Source organism: Convolutriloba macropyga, chromosome 3, assembly GCF_964194025.1.
Source record: "Convolutriloba macropyga chromosome 3, txConMacr16.3, whole genome shotgun sequence".
In the NCBI taxonomy this organism is placed as follows: domain Eukaryota; kingdom Metazoa; phylum Xenacoelomorpha; order Acoela; family Convolutidae; genus Convolutriloba; species Convolutriloba macropyga.
The window spans coordinates 41263841-41282206 of record NC_134470.1 but is presented as its reverse complement, the minus strand read 5'-3'; the positions used below and the strand labels follow the sequence as shown (position 1 = coordinate 41282206).

General features: G+C 34.6%; 1 protein-coding gene across 1 annotated transcript in view; it reads right to left on the bottom strand.

The window, feature by feature from the left end:
• LOC142336208 (phosphatidylinositol-3,5-bisphosphate 3-phosphatase MTMR6-like) overlaps positions 1–18366 on the bottom strand; it is a 192785-nt gene that overhangs the window by 109047 nt on the left and 65372 nt on the right. Inside the window, exon 10 of the mRNA XM_075384868.1 lies at positions 4902–5143. Coding sequence (XP_075240983.1) covers positions 4902–5143 — 242 coding nt within the window. The remainder of the gene's footprint in view (positions 1–4901; positions 5144–18366) is intronic.

Genomic DNA, 18366 nt, shown 5'->3' with positions numbered 1-18366 from the left:
CTCGGATGCGGACTACTAGCTAGATTTAGTAAGCCTGAGTTTGTTATAGTACATATTAGACCAACTTTTGCACAGCAATTGAATAAAATGAGAAAATAGTTGAATAAAACTAAAACATAACCAAAGAAGATGGCTCTTGTGAGTCTCTGCGTAACACGATGCTCCAAAATACCTCTCAAAGCCTAAAAAACTTTCAGATTTTCAATTCTTTCAGTTTGATAGTTGTTAGTTTCAAATCAATTTATATGAATTGGAGAAAACTACAGATAGACAAACCTTCAAAACACACAAAAACACGCAAATACAAACCCCAACAATAAAAAGTAATTTTCTTGAGAATTTCCTTTGAGGCAGTTAGTCATTACTCAATGCTTTTCACCTTTCATTTAGACCTTCGTTTTTTCTTGATGTGGAATTTTAGAGACAATTGGATCGGTAATCGTAATTTTGACATATAAGTTTTAAATAAACATTTTTTGAAGTTTTTCGGAAATTTTTGTCGATTTTGCTGTTTCTTGACCATCGTCGGCCACATTTTTCCAAGAAACATCTCGGATGCGGGCTACTAGCTAGATTTAGTAAGCCTAAGTTCGTTTATGAACATCCTTGAAATCGCAATTTGTAGCAACTTACGATTGTATTTAGACCAACTTTTGCACAGCAATTGAATAAATTGAGAAAACAGTTGAAAAAAACTAAAAACATAACCATAGAAGATGTCTCGTGTGAGTCTCTGCGTAGAACAAAATGCTCCAAAATACCTCTCAAAGCCTAAAAAATTTTCAGATTTTCAATTCTGTCAGATCGATAGATTAAAGTATCCAAAGCAATTTATATGAATTAAAAAAAATACAGATAGACAAACCTTAAAAACACACAAACACGCAAAAGCAAACCCCAACAAAATAAACTTCTTGAAAATGTTCTTTGCGGCAGTTAGTCTTTACTCAATGTTATTCACCTTTCATTTAGACCTTCGTTTTTTCTTGATGTGGAATTTTAGAGACAATTGGATCGGTAATCGTAAATTTGACATATAACTTTTAAATAAACCTTTTTGGAAGTTTTTCGGAAATTTTTGTCAATTTTGCTGTTTCTTGACCATCGTCGTCCACTTTTTTCCAAGAAACATCTCGGATGCGGACTACTAGCTAGATTTAGTAAGCCTAAGTTAATTTATGACCATCCTTTAAATCGCAATTTGTAGCAAGTTACGATTGTATTTAGACCAACTTTTGCACAGCAATTGAATAAATTGAGAAAACAGTTGAATAAAACTAAAAACATAACTATACAAGATGGCTCGTGTGAGTCTGCGTAAAACATAATGCTCCAAAATAACTCTCAAAGCCTAAAAAGTTTTCATATTTTCAATTCGGTCAGTTTGATAGTTGGGAACTTCAAAAGCAATCTATGATTTGGAGAAAATTACAGACAGACAAACCTTGAAAAACCCAAAAATGCGCAAACACAAACACCAACGCCGGAAAAAACGTTTTAAAAATTTGCTTTGTGCCAGTTGGTCTTTACTCAATGTTTGTAACCTTTCCCTTAAATCTTCGTTTTTTTAGGTGTGGACTTTTAGAGACAATTGGATCTTTAATCGTAATTTTGACATTTAACTTTGAAATGAACCTTTTCGGAAGTTTTTCGAAACATTTGTCAATTTTGCTGTTTTTTGACCATCGTCGGTCATTTTTTTCAAAAAATATATCGGAGATAGATTAACAGCTAGATTTAGTATAGTGAACTTAATAGATCAACTTTTACACAGCAATTGAATAAATTAAAAAAACAGTTGAATAAAACTAAAAGCAACCCAAGAAGATGGCTCGTGTGAGTGTCTGCGTAACGCAATGCTCCAAAATACCACTCAAAGCCTAAAAAACTTTCAGATTTTCAATTCTGTCAATTTGATAGTTGGGAGTTTCAAAAGCAATTTATATGAATTGGAGAAAATTAGACAGACAAACCTTGAAAAACACAAAAACACGCAAATACAAACCCCAACAATATAAACTTTTTGAAAACTTGCTTTGCGGCAGATGGGTTACCAGCTAAATTTAGTAAAACTTATTTAAAATTGCAATTTGTAGCAATTTACGGTTGTATTTTGACCAACTTTTGCACAGCAATTGAACAAATTGGGAAAACGGTTGAATGAAACTGAAAACACACCAGAACAAGACGGCTTGTGCCAGTCTGCGCCTAACACAAAATGCTCCAAGATACCTCACAAAGCTGCAAAAAAGTACAGATTTTCAATTCTGTCAGATCGATAGTTTAAAGTATCAAAAGCAATTTATATGAATTAAAGAAAATTACAGATAGACAAACCTTAAAAACCCCAACAATAGTAAATAAACTTCTTGAAAATGTTCTTTGCGGCAGTTAGTCTTTACTCAATGTTATTCACCTTTCATTTAGACCTTCGTTTTTCTTGATGTGGAATTTTAGAGACAATTGGATCGGTAATCGTAATTTTGACATATAACTTTTAAATAAACCTTTTTGGAACTTTTTCGAAAATTTTTGTCGATTTTGCTGTTTCTTGACCATCGTCGGCCACTTTTTTCCAAGCAACATCTGGGATGTGGACTACCAGCTAGATTTAGTAAGCCTGAGTTTGTTATAGAACATTAGACAACTTTTGCACAGCAATTGCATAAATTGAGAACAGTTGAATAAAACTAAAAACATAACCAAACAAGACGGCTTATGTGAGTCTCTGCATAACACATTTTGTTTAAATCAAACATCTCGGAAGTGGGTTACAAGCTATATTTAGTAAGCCTACGTTTGTTATTAAGCATATTTAAAATCCCAATTTGTAGCAATTATTGGATAATTTTTCCAACTTTTCATTATTTTTAACACTTTTAGCACTAAAGAAACGTTTCTGTTGTCCATAAAGTATGTTATATAGTAGTGTATGGTAACGATGGTTTTCAGTAAATTCAATTGTGGCGCTCTTACTATCTGGAATTTATTTCGAAAAGAGAAATGAATATCAATCACTTTTATGTGAACTGAAAAACTGAAAAATAAAGCAGTTTTTTTTCTTTTCATTATTAGGTTTCACAATTAATAAACCACTTAAGCTTTCACTTTACAGAAATATTCGCTGACTAGAGAAGGTCACTTCAAAGAAGGATTTCAAACTACAGAAGTGAAAAATAGTTTTTTCCAAATTCAAAAAAACTAAGAACATTTATATTAAGTTTTTGATCCTGCGATTTGTAATTTCTCCAACACTTCATTTATTCTCCAATGCATTATACTTGAGGAAATTAACCGAGGAATATCTTATTTGACAATATAAGGATTTCAAAAAATGACCATTCCAGTTTAACTGTTCAATGATGAATTTCATTTATTTGTTCTTCGCTTCATGAAAGCGCTTTTTTAAGTCTCCGTAGTTTTGAAACCACTGAAATAGTTAGTTCTGTTGAATTAAAAAGAAATAAAAATAATTTGTTCTCAAAACCAAGCTAACATTTTCAACGTTGATTGTTCCTATTTTAAGAACCCTCAATTGCCTGAAGTCTTCTCTTTTTCCAAACAATATTTTCTCTACAGAAGCACATTGGTTTGTACGTTAGTTTTTAATCAGCAGAAAACAGAAGTGCGGAAAAAAATCATCGCATTTTCTCACGCAAAAAAAACAATAAATTTCAAATATTCAAATTTCTTTGTTTTTAGCTTTATTTTCCAAGCGATCGGTCATCTCCTGCCCCCTGACCAATATTTTCTTCCTTTTCATCATTCCCTAAGCAGTTTTATAGTATTCCCCTTTTTCAGAAATCCAAATGTTTTTTTATATAAATAACAACTAGATTGTGAGAGCTAAAAAAGAATGTTTTCGTTTTTTCTTTAAGGTGCTTAAACAAAAAATGAAAATTTGACTGAAGGAAAAGAAAAAGCCAGCCTCGCATATATATTCCCCCATTTTGGAGAAAATGTTGGAACAATAGCATCGAAAAATTGCGTTCAAGAGAATGACGACGGGGAGCAGTTGTCTTCGCTTGCATTTGACTTTAAGCTGAAAAAGGTTTAGCTGTTGCTCAGACTTTTTAGAATATTAATTCTGTAATTTGTTTTGTATAGCTTTTACCTCATCAAAGTGGAGATAACACTAGCCGCTATTTTTTGAGTATCAAAAAATTTGTTTTTCGTAGCAATGTTTCTTAATTTAAATTTTGCCGTCTTTTTGAAAAAAAATACTATAAAAAGGGAATTAAAGAGCGTGAATAGAGAATTGATGCCCAAGCTTTAACAGTTATTACATTAAAAGATGAATTTAATCAAGCGACAAATCTCATTAAATGACCGACAGGAACCAAAAATTGCTACAAGATTGAGAGCAAATAAAAAGTTGCTCGTCTTGTCAAATTCATCCCCAACATGACATGACGCCAAAGTGGCCAAAAATCATCCGGCAGGAAAATACCAAAACTAACAAGACTTGAATTAAATTGTATTAAAAAGATGCCAAAAAGAATCCAGCCATTTAAATTTAAAATTTTGCACACACGCCCAAATGCATCACGCAAAAACAAAGTGTTGAAATGAAAGCGTTTCCGATTGCCTATTAGTAGTAAGTTGCCACTTCTTGAGTTGAGCTGCTTAAAATTGTGAATGAGAACGGAATATAGACCACATATAAGCAGGAAGTCGACGACAGAGGTCAATCAAAAATAGCAAACAGTCAAGCATTTTTTTTTAAAATAAAAAGACACACCCAACTACAAAAATCGCTTCAACTCAAATACCATTGTACCTCAGATACGTCGATGTCAAAAATTTGTCTTCACATGCATAAAACCTGCACTGGTACTATAGTGAGTAGGATCGGACTTATGTTCACCCTTTGTGATTGACGTTGACATGAACGTACACACCATGAGTCCATTGAATGTCCTGTAGTACTTGTCGAGTAAGAGACATGCGATACTGCACACTTGGCTAGTCCTGTCCCACCCATCACTGCAGTGCACTAATACATTGGTCTTTTCTCTCCTGATACAGTGCACTACTCTCGTACTGGCCTCTAGAATGGCTCTGATGTGTTTCAGCCACCCACACCTCGCCACCTCTGCCAAATATGACCCAACTTGCACATTGTTCGGTTTCCTGTCAGTGCCTGAAATCAAAGCTAACATTATCGCCAGAGCAGTTTTATTTGCCTCAAACTTATTCAGAAACCAGTCAAAATCAACATTGCTTATATTTTTTAAAATCAAATTTCCCTGCCTGATCACTACAATTTAGCAGCAAATTTCCTATTACATTATTGACATAAACAATTCAAATTAAACCATACAGAGAAAAAAAGATGTATTTGATTCTCTGAGAACTGGTTGCCATTTTTGCACGAGTACTTTGTGTAAAAAATTATTGTTTTTGAAGACAAAAAAGGGAAATTTTTATTCGGTCATAGGATGCATCGCGACACGCCGTGCCGCATGCTCGAATAGGCATAGCATTATTAGCCAAAAATCAATAAGCACTGCGGTAAAGAAATCCATCAATTATTGCTCATCTCCAAAAAGAGACCGAACAACTCATCCAAAAAATGCAATTAATAAATCAATTAGCCAACAATTCCAATACGAAATCATCAAAGTTGCCGAAATTGAGTGAAGACATTATTATAATTAATTTAGTTTGGAAAATGAGATCAACTCAATACAGGTTAGGCATAGACGCAGCTATATTCTTAAATCACATTTAGTCAATATAAAATCGACTGATATATTGATCTCAATTTTCTCAAAACAAATTCACTGAAATCAGTTCAGCAGCTAACTTAAAAACTAATTTTTCCTGACAATTATTTTCATTTTTTTAAAACAAATTTCAACAATGAGGAAAAGGCTGGCAAAGTTAGCCTTCAGGACAGATGCAATTTTGGACAATGAACCAGCAATGAAGACAGCAATGGACACTTTGGCAATGCACTTGCCTTTTCCAGCAATCATAATGTCAACTTGTATCTCGCCACTGAGTTCAAGTAATACACATCAATGTATTTCACATGATATAACACCTCTCACCAATACCCACTCAAATAATCCACCTTCAGACAAACCCAACATAGAATACATTCTTAAAAGCAATCAACACACGGACACCATCACTACCTCAACACAAACTAAACAAAACTATCCCCCAATCTCCACTGAATCTAATACGCCGCAACAAGAACCCTACAGCAATGACTTCACAATTCCAGTTGAACTTCTGCGGGCTCAATGGGCAAACCTACCTCTTCCTATATGGCACTAATTGGAGTGGCTATACATTCAAACCCGACCAACAAAATGTTGCTATTTCAAATTTACGACTTTATCACCCACAATTGCTCGTATTGCAGGACCAGAAAGGACAACAGCTGGCGAAACAGTATAAGACATAATCTTTCCTTCAACGAATGCTTCGTCAAATCAGTGCGCAGCACGGATTGAAAAGGATTCTATAGATCAATTCACCCAGCTAATTTGAAAGATTTCAAGCAAGGAAACTTCAGCAGAAGATACGCAATCCCAAAAATCCGAGAATATATGGTCAGAAAAGGCCAAGAAACGAAGTCTTTATCACGTAGTGTTGCAATTAGGAGCTTGTGCCAGCCTTGGACAATTCAAATACAGTTTGATTCTCCGTCAGATCGGAGCGTCCCAAATCATTGTAACGTAAGCAACATTGCCCTTCAAACAACAGGTCACGTATTACTGCCGTCAACATCATTATCTATGTATGGTGGAAATATGGCTCCCATTCCCGGATAACGAGCCAAGTTCGATCGCACAAATTGTTGCCCAGCCAATGATTCCATATAATTGTCTTAACTTGAACAAGGAACCTTTGGAAATCCATTTTCCCCACAGTTCTTATCAAAATCAACCTCCCACCGAGTTCGAACCAGCGCACTATTCGGTTGAGACCTTCGAAATCCGCCTAACATTTCAATTGAAAAGCGTCGCAGCCACAATAGAAATAGATCAACAGAAAAACAAAACTATTCAGACAAATTTCAAAGAGCAGTATCTATTTAAAGGCCATTTTGATGACTATATTAATGACATAGACAATTTCATGCCAGCAATTTTTCGACAACAAACTTTTTTTTGGATAAATATTAATAAATTCGAAGTTTATTAGAAAATTGATATGAATGGAATCCGAAACTAATTCAATAATGTCTTTGTTAAGTTTAGTCTAGTCCAATAATTAAATCAAACATAACCGACTAACGTCGAGCGAATTGCTCTCAAACGACCGGCTAGCGGTTGGCTTCGTCAACAGCTAGCCAAGGTTTAGTGTCGTCAGGGCGCTACCTCTTTATCCCGTTTCTGAATACGAAAGTCAAATGAGTCAGACGAAAAATCGGCCAAGCGAAAAATTGCATAACAGACAAACAGGATTAATATATTTGCTACAAATTGCTTTTGAGAGCAATTAACAATGGCTTCTTAAAAGTGCCTGTTAGATCATTTATGACAAAAAACATTTCAACTATAACTCATTGATAATGAGGATCAGAGATGGTGACATTACGCCACATAACAGCAGCTGAAGTGCGGAATCAACAAAAAGAGAGAGATAAAACGTGAACGAGAAAGAGAAGGAAAGGAACCCCAACCGAGAGGGAGAAAAGGAGACAGGAATATCTTCAATGATTGGATTCGACACTGCAACTTCTAGTTTTCTAACCTTGTTAATAAATAAATCATATAGAAAAAAACTGAAAAAGGTAAAATTTAAAAAAAAGTTTTGAACTCGGCAATAAAAAAATCAAAACCATTTTTTGTCTCGAAAGTTCTGTCAATTAACCCATATCCGAGACTTGAGAAGTTTCGTTGGCCAGTAATGGTAGTTAAACTCAGAAAAAGACAATATTGAAAAAATTTGAAAAATGCAAATTTTAACAAAATCTTGCAAATATTCAAGACATTAATATTTTAAGAAGAATTTCATTGTTTCAAGAGACTATTCAGTATCCCTGTTTCAAGCCTGAAATAGTTTCACTGGCTCATAAAGATCATACGCTTGGAACATGAAAAAGTTTCCAAAAATTTGAACAGTTTAAATTTTATTACTTTAAAACTAAAAGTTTTAAAGTTTATAAAGGTTACTAAAACTAAAGTCTAAAAACTGTTGATCACAATCCCATTAGCTCTAGAAACTATGCAGCAGCTAGAAACTATGCAGCAGCTCTAGAAACTATGCAGCAGCTTATTAATTAAAAAAATTGCAAATTTTAACAAAATCATGCTAAAATTCAAGACATTAATATCTTAAGAACCATTTCATTGTCTCAAGAGACTATCCAGTATCCCTGTTTTAAGCCTGAAACAGTTTCACTGGCTCATAAAGATCCATACGCTTGGAACATGAAAAAGTTTCCAAAAATTTGAAAAGTTTAAATTTTATTACTTTAAAACTAAAAGTTATAAAGCTCTTAAATATTACTAAAACTAAAGTCTAAAAACTGTTGATCACAATCCCATTAGCTCTAGAAACTATGCAGCAGCTTATTATCAAACCTTGGAGGAGGTCCCAGGGCCGCTGATGCCGGAAAAAATTCAAAAACATGAAAAAATTGCAAATATTTTTTAAAAATCGCTTAGATTCGTGGTATTAAAAACTCCAAGAACATTCCATTTCACCTATAAACTATGCAGTAACATATTATCAAATCCTAGAGGAAGTTCCGTGGCCCTTGAGGCTAGAGCAACCTAAAAAAGGACAAAAAATTTCAAAGAACTTCAAAATTGCAAGTTTTAAAAAAATTGCTAAAACTTGATATTTAAAATTTGAAAATTAATCCATGACCAACAAAAATTTAACAATAACTTATTATCAAACGCCAGCAGCAGAGGCTTTTTGACCCTTGAGGCTCAAAAAATCCGAATAACGGCTATAAATGTTAAAAAATTAGAAATAAATGGCAAAAAATATCAAAAATATGCTAAAATTCGTGATGTTAAAATATTGCAAGACATTCCATTTCATCTAAAAATTAATCAGAAACCTATTTGCAAACCCTAGAGGAGGTTACTTTGCTCTTAAGGCTGAAAAAATTTAAAAACGACAAAAAATTTCAAAAAAACGTGAAAAAATATAAAAAAATTGCTAAAATTTGTGACATTAAAAAGTTGAAAAACAATTCCATTACCATTAAAAATTTTTCAGTAACTTATTATCAAACCCCATAGGATGTTTTCTGGCCCCTGGGTCTGGAAAGACCTGAATAAGGAAAAAAATGTCAAAAATTATGAAAAAAGTTGCACGTTTTGTCAAAAAATGTTAAAATTCGTGATGGTAAGATGTTGAGACCATTAAATTACCACCAGAAACTACGCAGTAACCTATTTCTAAAACCTAAAGGAAGTTCCTTGACACCAAGGGCTAATAAAAATCAAAAAAGGTCAAAAATTTTCAAAAAGCTTGAAAAAAAATGCAAAATAGTATAAATTTGTTAAAAAATTGGAAATAAATGGCAAAAAATATCAAAAATATGCTAAAAATCGTGATGACAAAATATTGCAAGACATTCCATTTAATCTAAAAATGATTCAGAAACCTATTTGCAAACCCTAGAGGAGGTTACTTGGCTCTTACGGCTGAAAAAAATCTAAAAACGACAAAAAAAATTCAAAAAAAACTTGAAAAAAAAGCAAGTTTTTATCAAAAAATTGCTAAAATTTGTGACATTAAAAAGCTGAAAAACTATTCCATTACCATTAAAAATTTTTCAGTAACTTATTATCAAACCCCATAGGATGTTTTCTGGCCCCTGGGTCTGGAAAGACCTGAATAAGGAAAAAAATGTCAAAAAATTGGAAAAAAAAGTCGCACGTTTTGTCAAAAAATGCTAAAATTCGTGATGGTAAAATGTTGAAACCATTAAATTACCACCAGAAACTACGCAGTAACCTATTTCTAAAACCTAAAGGAGGTTCCTTGACACCAAGGGCTAATAAAAATCAAAAAAGGTCAAAAATTTTCAAAAAGCTTGAAAAAAAATGCAAAATAGTATAAATTTGCGTTTTTAGCAAGCGGTTGTTCATCAGTAGCTAGCCACGGGAGGGGGGGGGGGGGGGGGCTGTACCCGGGGCTTATTGGGGTGCAACACTGGGGTGGGGGGGCAACAGCGCAGTGGGGGGACAACAGCGCAGTGGGGGGGACATCAGCGCAGTGGGGGGTGGGGGCAATAGGGGGGTCAACAGTGGGGGTGACTTCAACCTCTAAGAACCGCCCTTCACACCATAAGTATAAGTATAAGTCTCCAAAACAGTTTGAGCTGAAACAGAGCTGAAAGGCTCTAAGAGCACTTAATGCCCACTGGGCGCTACCTGTTTATCCCGTTTTTGAGGACAAAAAGTCAAAAGCGTCAGACAAAAAATCGGTCAAGCGAAAAATCGCATAAAAAAGAACGACAGGACTAAAATAATTGCTACAAACTTCGTTTGAGAGCAATTAATTAACATTGACCAATAATCTTATTGACCAGACACTCATTTTAAACTCTCCTCTTGTTGAGCAGAGCAAACCTTGAAAAAATAAAAATTATCAACATTCTTCTTTTTTCCAAGAAAACACTTTCTTTCTTTAATAACTTTTTGTAATCAAGTAACCGTATTCATTCAACTTACCTCCGCTCAAACCGAAATTTAATTTTATATTTCGGTTTGAGCGTAAACTGCTTATCTCGTTTTTGAGGACGAAAATTCAAGGAGGTATACAAAAAATTGTATACCAAATACACAAATAATCGGTATACAAAAAATTGCATGAAAAAGACCCCAGGACTAATATAATTGCTACAATTCGTTTGAAGAGTAATTAAAAATGGCCGGCAGATTGCATGAATAGCTGCAATATACACTTGCGAACCGTAGAAAATAGATAAAAACATAGTGAAAAAATGTTGGAAGCTTTATGAACCCCCACTTAAAAACTTTCTGCGACAACATAAAAATGCGTGTTCAAAATATTCGCAGAAATCGTTTAATTAGAGACCCTACTTACACATATGAGTTTCTTTGACTTTAGACTAATTCAAATTAAACGTACGCTTTGAATCGCAAAAGTCATTTTCTTGAGTGAATTAAAATGAAACCACGCGAATGAACTGAAGAATCGCGCTAACATCAAACGTTGACAGTTAACAAAGCACAAGATGCGATATGCGCAGAAAGAAACAAAAAACATTAAAAACAATCGAAAATTTTATTTTCGCCAAAATTAGACTTTTGAAAACTGTCAAAACACAACTTTATATTATATTAACATTACGCGTCCTTAGAACGAGTTTACAATAGAAAAAAAGTAAAAAACATAAAATTACCAAAATCCTTATTACCAGCAGAAAATACAACATCAGAAGGCGCAGAACAACAATTAGGAGTTCCGTTAGGTTAAAAAGGGACTAAAGAACAACAAACACACAAATGGTACGAGGATAAAAGAAAGCGATAGTTAAAAGTTGGAGCCGATATACTGACCGAATTTAAGCCACAATGGGAGACCAATGAAAACTATTGTCTCTGGGGAAAAATCAACAAGAAAATCAACGAAAACAGGTGAGACTAAAAATCACTAAAAATCAACTAAATCTTTTGCCAGCGAAATAGTATAAATTTGCGTTTTTAGCAAGCGGTTGTTCATCAGTAGCTAGCCACGGGAGGGGGGGGGGGGGGCTGTACCCGGGGCTTATTGGGGGCAACACTGGGGTGGGGGCAACAGCGCTGTGGGGGGACAACAGCGCAGTGGGGGGGGGACAACAGCGCAGTGGGGGGTGGGGGCAATAGGGGGGGTCAACAGTGGGGGTGACTTCAACCGCTAAGAACCGCCCTTCACACCATAAGTATAAGTATGAGTCTCCAAAACAGTTTGAGCTGAAACAGAGCTGAAAGGCTCTAAGAGCACTTAATGCCCGCTGGGCGCTACCTGTTTATCCCGTTTTTGAGGACGAAAAGTCAAAAGCGTCAGACAAAAAAAAAATCGGTCAAGCAAAAAATCGCATAAAAAAGACCGACAGGACTAATATAATCGCTACAAACTTCGTTTGAGAGCAATTAATCAAAATTGACCAATAATCTTATTGACCAGACACTCATTTTAAACTCTCCTCTTGTTGAGCAGAGCAAACCTTGAAAAAATAAAAATTATCAACATTCTTCCTTTTTTCCAAGAAAACACTTTCTTTCTTTAATAAGTTTTTGTAATCAAGTAACCGTATTCATTCAACTTACCTCCGCTCAAACCGAAATTTAATTTTATATTTCGTTTTGAGCGTAAACTGCTTATCTCGTTTTTGAGGACGAAAAGTCAAGGAGGTATACAAAAAATTGTATACCAAATACACAAATAATCGGTATACAAAAAATTGCATGAAAAAGACCCCAGGACTAATATAATTGCTACAATTCGTTTGAAGAGTAATTAAAAATGGCCGGCAGATTGCATGAATAGCTGCAATATACACTTGCGAACCGCAGAAAATAGATATAAACATAGTGAAAAAATGTTGAAAGCTTTATGAACCCCCACTTAAAAACTTTCTGAGATGGTGACATTATGCCATAACAGCAGCTGAAGTGCGGAATCAACAAAAAGAGAGAGATAAAACGTGAACGAGAAAGAGAAGGAAAGGAACCCCAACCGAGAGGGAGAAAAGGAGACAGGAATATCTTCTATGATTGGATTCGACACTGCAACTTCTAGTTTTCTAACCTTGTTAATAAATAAATCATATAGAAAAAAACTGAAAAAGGTAAAATTTAAAAAAGTTTTGAACTCGGCAATAAAAAAAATCAAAACCCTTTTTTGTCTCGAAAGTTCTGTCAATTAACCCATCTCCGAGACTTGAGAAGTTTCGTTGGCCAGTAATGATAGTTAAACTCAGAAAAGGACAAAATTGAAAAAATTTGAAAAATGCAAATTTTAACAAAATCTTGCTAATATTCAAGACATTAATATTTTAAGAACAATTTCATTGTTTCAAGAGACTATCCAGTATCCCTGTTTCAAGCCTGAAACAGTTTCACTGGCTCAAAAAGATCCATACGCTTGGAACATGAAAAAGTTTCCAAAAATTTGAACAGTTTAAATTTTATTACTTTAAAACTAAAAGTTTTAAAGTTTATAAAGGTTACTAAAACTAAAGTCTAAAAACTGTTGATCACAATCCCATTAGCTCTAGAAACTATGCAGCAGCTAGAAACTATGCAGCAGCTCTAGAAACTATGCAGCAGCTTATTAATTAAAAAAATTGCAAATTTTAACAAAATCATGCTAAAATTCAAGACATTAATATCTTAAGAACCATTTCATTGTCTCAAGAGACTATCCAGTATCCCTGTTTTAAGCCTGAAACAGTTTCACTGGCTCATAAAGATCCATAAGCTTGGAACATGAAAAAGTTTCCAAAAATTTGAAAAGTTTAAATTTTATTACTTTAAAACTAAAAGTTTTAAAGCTCTTACATATTACTAAAACTAAAGTCTAAAAACTGTTGATCACAATCCCATTAGCTCTAGAAACTATGCAGCAGCTAATTATCAAACCTTGGAGGAGGTCCCAGGGCCTCTGATGCCGGAAAAAATTCAAAAACATGAAAAAATTGCAAATATTTTTAAAAATCGCTTAAATTCGTGATATTAAAAACTCCAACATTCCATTTCACCTAAAAACTATGCAGTAACATATTATCAAATCCTAGAGGAAGTTCCGTGGCCCTTGAGGCTAGAGCAACAGCGCAGTGGGGGGGGTGGGGGCAATAGGGGGGGTCAACAGTGGGCGTGACTTCAACCTCTAAGAACCGCCCTTCACACCATAAGTATAAGTATGAGTCTCCAAAACAGTTTGAGCTGAAACAGAGCTGAAAGGCTCTAAGAGCACTTAATGCCCGCTGGGCGCTACCTGTTTATCCCGTTTTTGAGGACGAAAAGTCAAAAGCGTCAGACGAAAAATCGGTCAAGCGAAAAATCGCATAAAAAAAGACCGACAGGACTAATATAATTGCTACAAACTTCGTTTGAGAGCAATTATTCAACATTGACCAATAATCTTATTGACCAGACACTCATTTCAAACTCTCCTCTTGTTGAGCAGAGCAAACCTTGAAAAATAAAAATTATCAACATTCTTCCTTTTTTCCAAGAAAACACTTTTTCTTTAACAAGTTTTTGTAATCAAGTAACCGTATTCATTCAACTTACCTCCGCTCAAACCGAAATTTAATTTTAAATTTCGGTTTGAGCGTAAACTGCTTATCTCGTTTTTGAGGACGAAAAGTCAAGGAGGTATACAAAAAATTGTATACCAAATACACAAATAATCGGTATACAAAAAATTGCATGAAAAAGACCCCAGGACTAATATAATTGCTACAATTCGTTTGAAGAGTAATTAAAAATGGCCGGCAGATTGCATGAATAGCTGCAATATACACTTGCGAACCGCAGAAAATAGATATAAACATAGTGAAAAAATGTTGAAAGCTTTATGAACCCCCACTTAAAAACTTTCTGAGATGGTGACATTATGCCATAACAGCAGCTGAAGTGCGGAATCAAAAAGAGAGAGATAAAACGTGAACGAGAAAGAGAAGGAAAGGAACCCCAACCGAGAGGGAGAAAAGGAGACAGGAATATCTTCTATGATTGGATTCGACACTGCAACTTCTAGTTTTCTAACCTTGATAATAAAAAAATATAGAAAAAAACTGAAAAAGGTAAAATTAAAAAAAAAGTTTTGAACTCGGCAATAAAAAATCAAAACCATTTTTTGTCTCGAAAGTTCTGTCAATTAACCCATCTCCGAGACTTGAGAAGTTTCGTTGGCCAGTAATGATAGTTAAACTCAGAAAAGGACAAAATTGAAAAAATTTGAAAAATGCAAATTTTAACAAAATCTTGCTAATATTCAAGACATTAAAATTTTAAGAAGAATTTCATTGTCTCAAGAGACTATTCAGTATCCCTGTTTCAAGCCTGAAATAGTTTCACTGGCTCATAAAGACCATACGCTTGGAACATGAAAAAGTTTCCAAAAATTTGAACAGTTTAAATTTTATTACTTTAAAACTAAAAGTTTTAAAGTTTATAAATGTTACTAAAACTAAAGTCTAAAAACTGTTGATCACAATCCCATTAGCTCTAGAAACTATGCAGCAGCTTATTATCAAACCTTGGAGGAGGTCCCAGGGCCTCTGATGCCGGAAAAAATTCAAAAACAAGAAAAAATTGAAAATATTTTTAAAAATCGCTTAAATTCGTGATATTAAAAACTCCAAGAACATTCCATTTCATCTATAAACTATGCAGTAACATATTATCAAATCCTAGAGGAAGTTCCGTGGCTCTTGAGGCTAGAGCAACCTAAAAAAGGACAAAAAATTTCAAAAAACTTCAAAAAAAATTGCAAGTTTTAAAAAAATTGCTAAAACTTGATATTTAAAATTTGAAAATTAATCCATGAGCAACAAAAATTTAACAATAACTTATTATCAAACGCTAGCGGAGGCTTTTTGACCCTTGAGGCTCAAAAAATCCGAATAATGACTATAAATGTTAAAAAATTGGAAATAAATGGCAAAAAATATCAAAAATATTCTAAAATTCGTGATGTTAAAATATTGCAAGACATTCCACTTCATCTAAAAATTATTCAGAAACCTATTTGCAAACCCTAGAGGAGGTTAATTTGCTCTTGAGGCTGAAAAAATCTAAAAACGACAAAAAATTTTCAAACACTTGAAAAAAAATCAAAAAATTGCTAAAATTTGTGACATTAAAAGATGAAAAACTATTCCATTACCATTAAAAATTTTCAGTAACTTATTATCAAACCCCATAGGATGTTTTCTGGCCCCTGGGTCTGGAAAGACCTGAATAAGGAAAAAAATGTCAAAAAATTTGAAAAAAGTTGCAGCTTTTGTCAAAAAATGCTAAAATTCGTGATGGTAAAATGTTGAAACCATTAAATTACCACCAGAAACTACGCAGTAACCTATTTCTAAAAACTAAAGAAGGTTCCTTGACACCAAGGGCTGATAAAAATCAAAAAAGGTCAAAAATTTTCAGAAAGCTTGAAAACAAATGCAAAATAGTATAAATTTGCGTTTTTAGCAAACGGTTGTTCATCAGTAGCTAGCCACGGGAGGGGGCGGGGGGGGCTGTACCCGGAGCTGCTTGGGGGCAACACTGGGGTGGGGGGGGCAACAGCGCAGTGGGGGGAGGGGGTGGGGGCAATAGGGGGGTCAACAGTGGGTGTGTCTTCAAACTCTAAGAAGAGCCCTTCACACCATAAGTATAAGTATGAGTCTCCAAAACAGTTTGAGCTGAAACAGAGCTGAAAGGCTCTAAGAGCACTTAATGCCCGCTGGGCGCTACCAGTTTATCCCGTTTTTGAGGACGAAAAGTCAAAAGCGTCAGACGAAAAATCGGTCAAGCGAAAAATCGCATAAAAAAAGACCGACAGGACTAATATAATTGCTACAAACTTCGTTTGAGAGCAATTAATCAACATTGACCAATAATCTTATCAACATTCTTCCTTTTTTCCAAGAACACTTTCTTTCTTTAACAAGTTTTTGTAATCAAGTAACCGTATTCATTCAACTTACCTCCACTCAAACCGAAATTTAATTTTAAATTTCGGTTTGAGCGTAAACTGCTTATCTCGTTTTTGAGGACGAAAAGTCAAGGAGGTCCGACAAATAATCGGTATACAAAAAATTGCACGAAAAAGACCCCAGTACTAATATAATTGCTACAATTCGTTTGAAGATTAATTAAAAATGGCCGGCCGATTGCATGAATAGCTGCAATATACACTTGCGAACCGTAGAAAATAGATAAAAACAGTGAAAAAATGTTGGAAATTTTATGAACTTCCACTTAAAAAAGTTCTGCGACAACATAAAAATGCGTGTTCAAAATATTCGCAGAAATCGTTTAATTAGAGACCCTACTTACACATATGAGTTTTTTTGACTTTAGACTAATTCAAATTAAACGTATGCTTTGAATTGCAAAAGTCATTTTCTTGAGTGAATTAAAATGTAACCACGCAAATGAACCAAAGAATCGCGCTAACATCAAACGTTGACAGTTAACAAAGCACATGATGCGATATGCGCAGAAAGAAACAAAAAATATTAAAAACAATCGAAAATTTTATTTTCGCCAAAATTAGACTTTGAAAACTGTCAAAACACAACTTTATATTATATTAACATCACGCGTCCTTAGAACGAGTTTACAATAGAAAAAAGTAAAAAACATAAAACTACCAAAATCCTTATTACCAGCAGAAAATACAACATCAGAAGGCGCAGAACAACCATTAGGAGTTCCGTTAGGTTGAAAAAGGACTAAACAACAACAAACACACAAATGGTACCTGGATAAAAGAAAGCGATAGTTAAAAGTTGGAGCCGATATACTGACCAAAGTTAAGCCACAATAGGAGGCCAATGAGAACTATTGTCTTTGGGGAAAAATCAACGAAAACAGGTGAGACTAAAAATCACTAAAAATCAACTAAATCTTTTGCAAGCGAAATAGTATAAATTGGCGTTTTTAGCAAGCGGTTGTTCATCAGTAGCTAGCCAAGGTAGGGGGCTGTACCCGGGGCTGATTGGGGAGCAACGCTGGGGTGGGGGGGGGCAACAGCGCAGTGGGGGGGGTGGGGGGCAATAGGGGGGTCAACAGTGGGGGTGTCTTCAACCTCTAAGAACCGCCCTTCACACCATAAGTATAAGTATGAGTCTCCAAAACAGTTTGAGCTGAAACAGAGCTGAAAGGCTCTAAGAGCAATTAATGCCCGCTGGGCGCTACCTGTTTATCCCGTTTTTGAGGACGAAAAGTCAAAAGCTTCGGACGAAAAATCTGTCAAGCGAAAAATCGCATTAAAAAAAGACCGACAGGACTAATATAATTGCTACAAACTTCGTTTCAGAAAAATTAATCAACATTGACCAATAATCTTATTGACCAGACACTCATTTCAAACTCTCCTCTTGTTGAGCAGAGCAAACCTTGAGAAAATAAAAATTATCAACATTCTTCCTTTTTTCCAAGAAAACACTTTCTTTCTTTAACAAGTTTTTGTAATCAAGTAACCGTATTCATTCAACTTACCTCCACTAAAACCTAAATTTAATTTTAAATTTCGGTTTGAGCGTAAACTGCTTATCTCGTTTTTGAGGACGAAACGTCAGGGAGGTCCGACAAATAATCGGTAAACAAAAAATTGCATGAAAAAGACCCCAGGACTAAAATAATTGCTACAATTCGTTTGAAGAGTAATTAAGAATGGCCGGCAGATTGCATGAATAGCTGCAATATACAC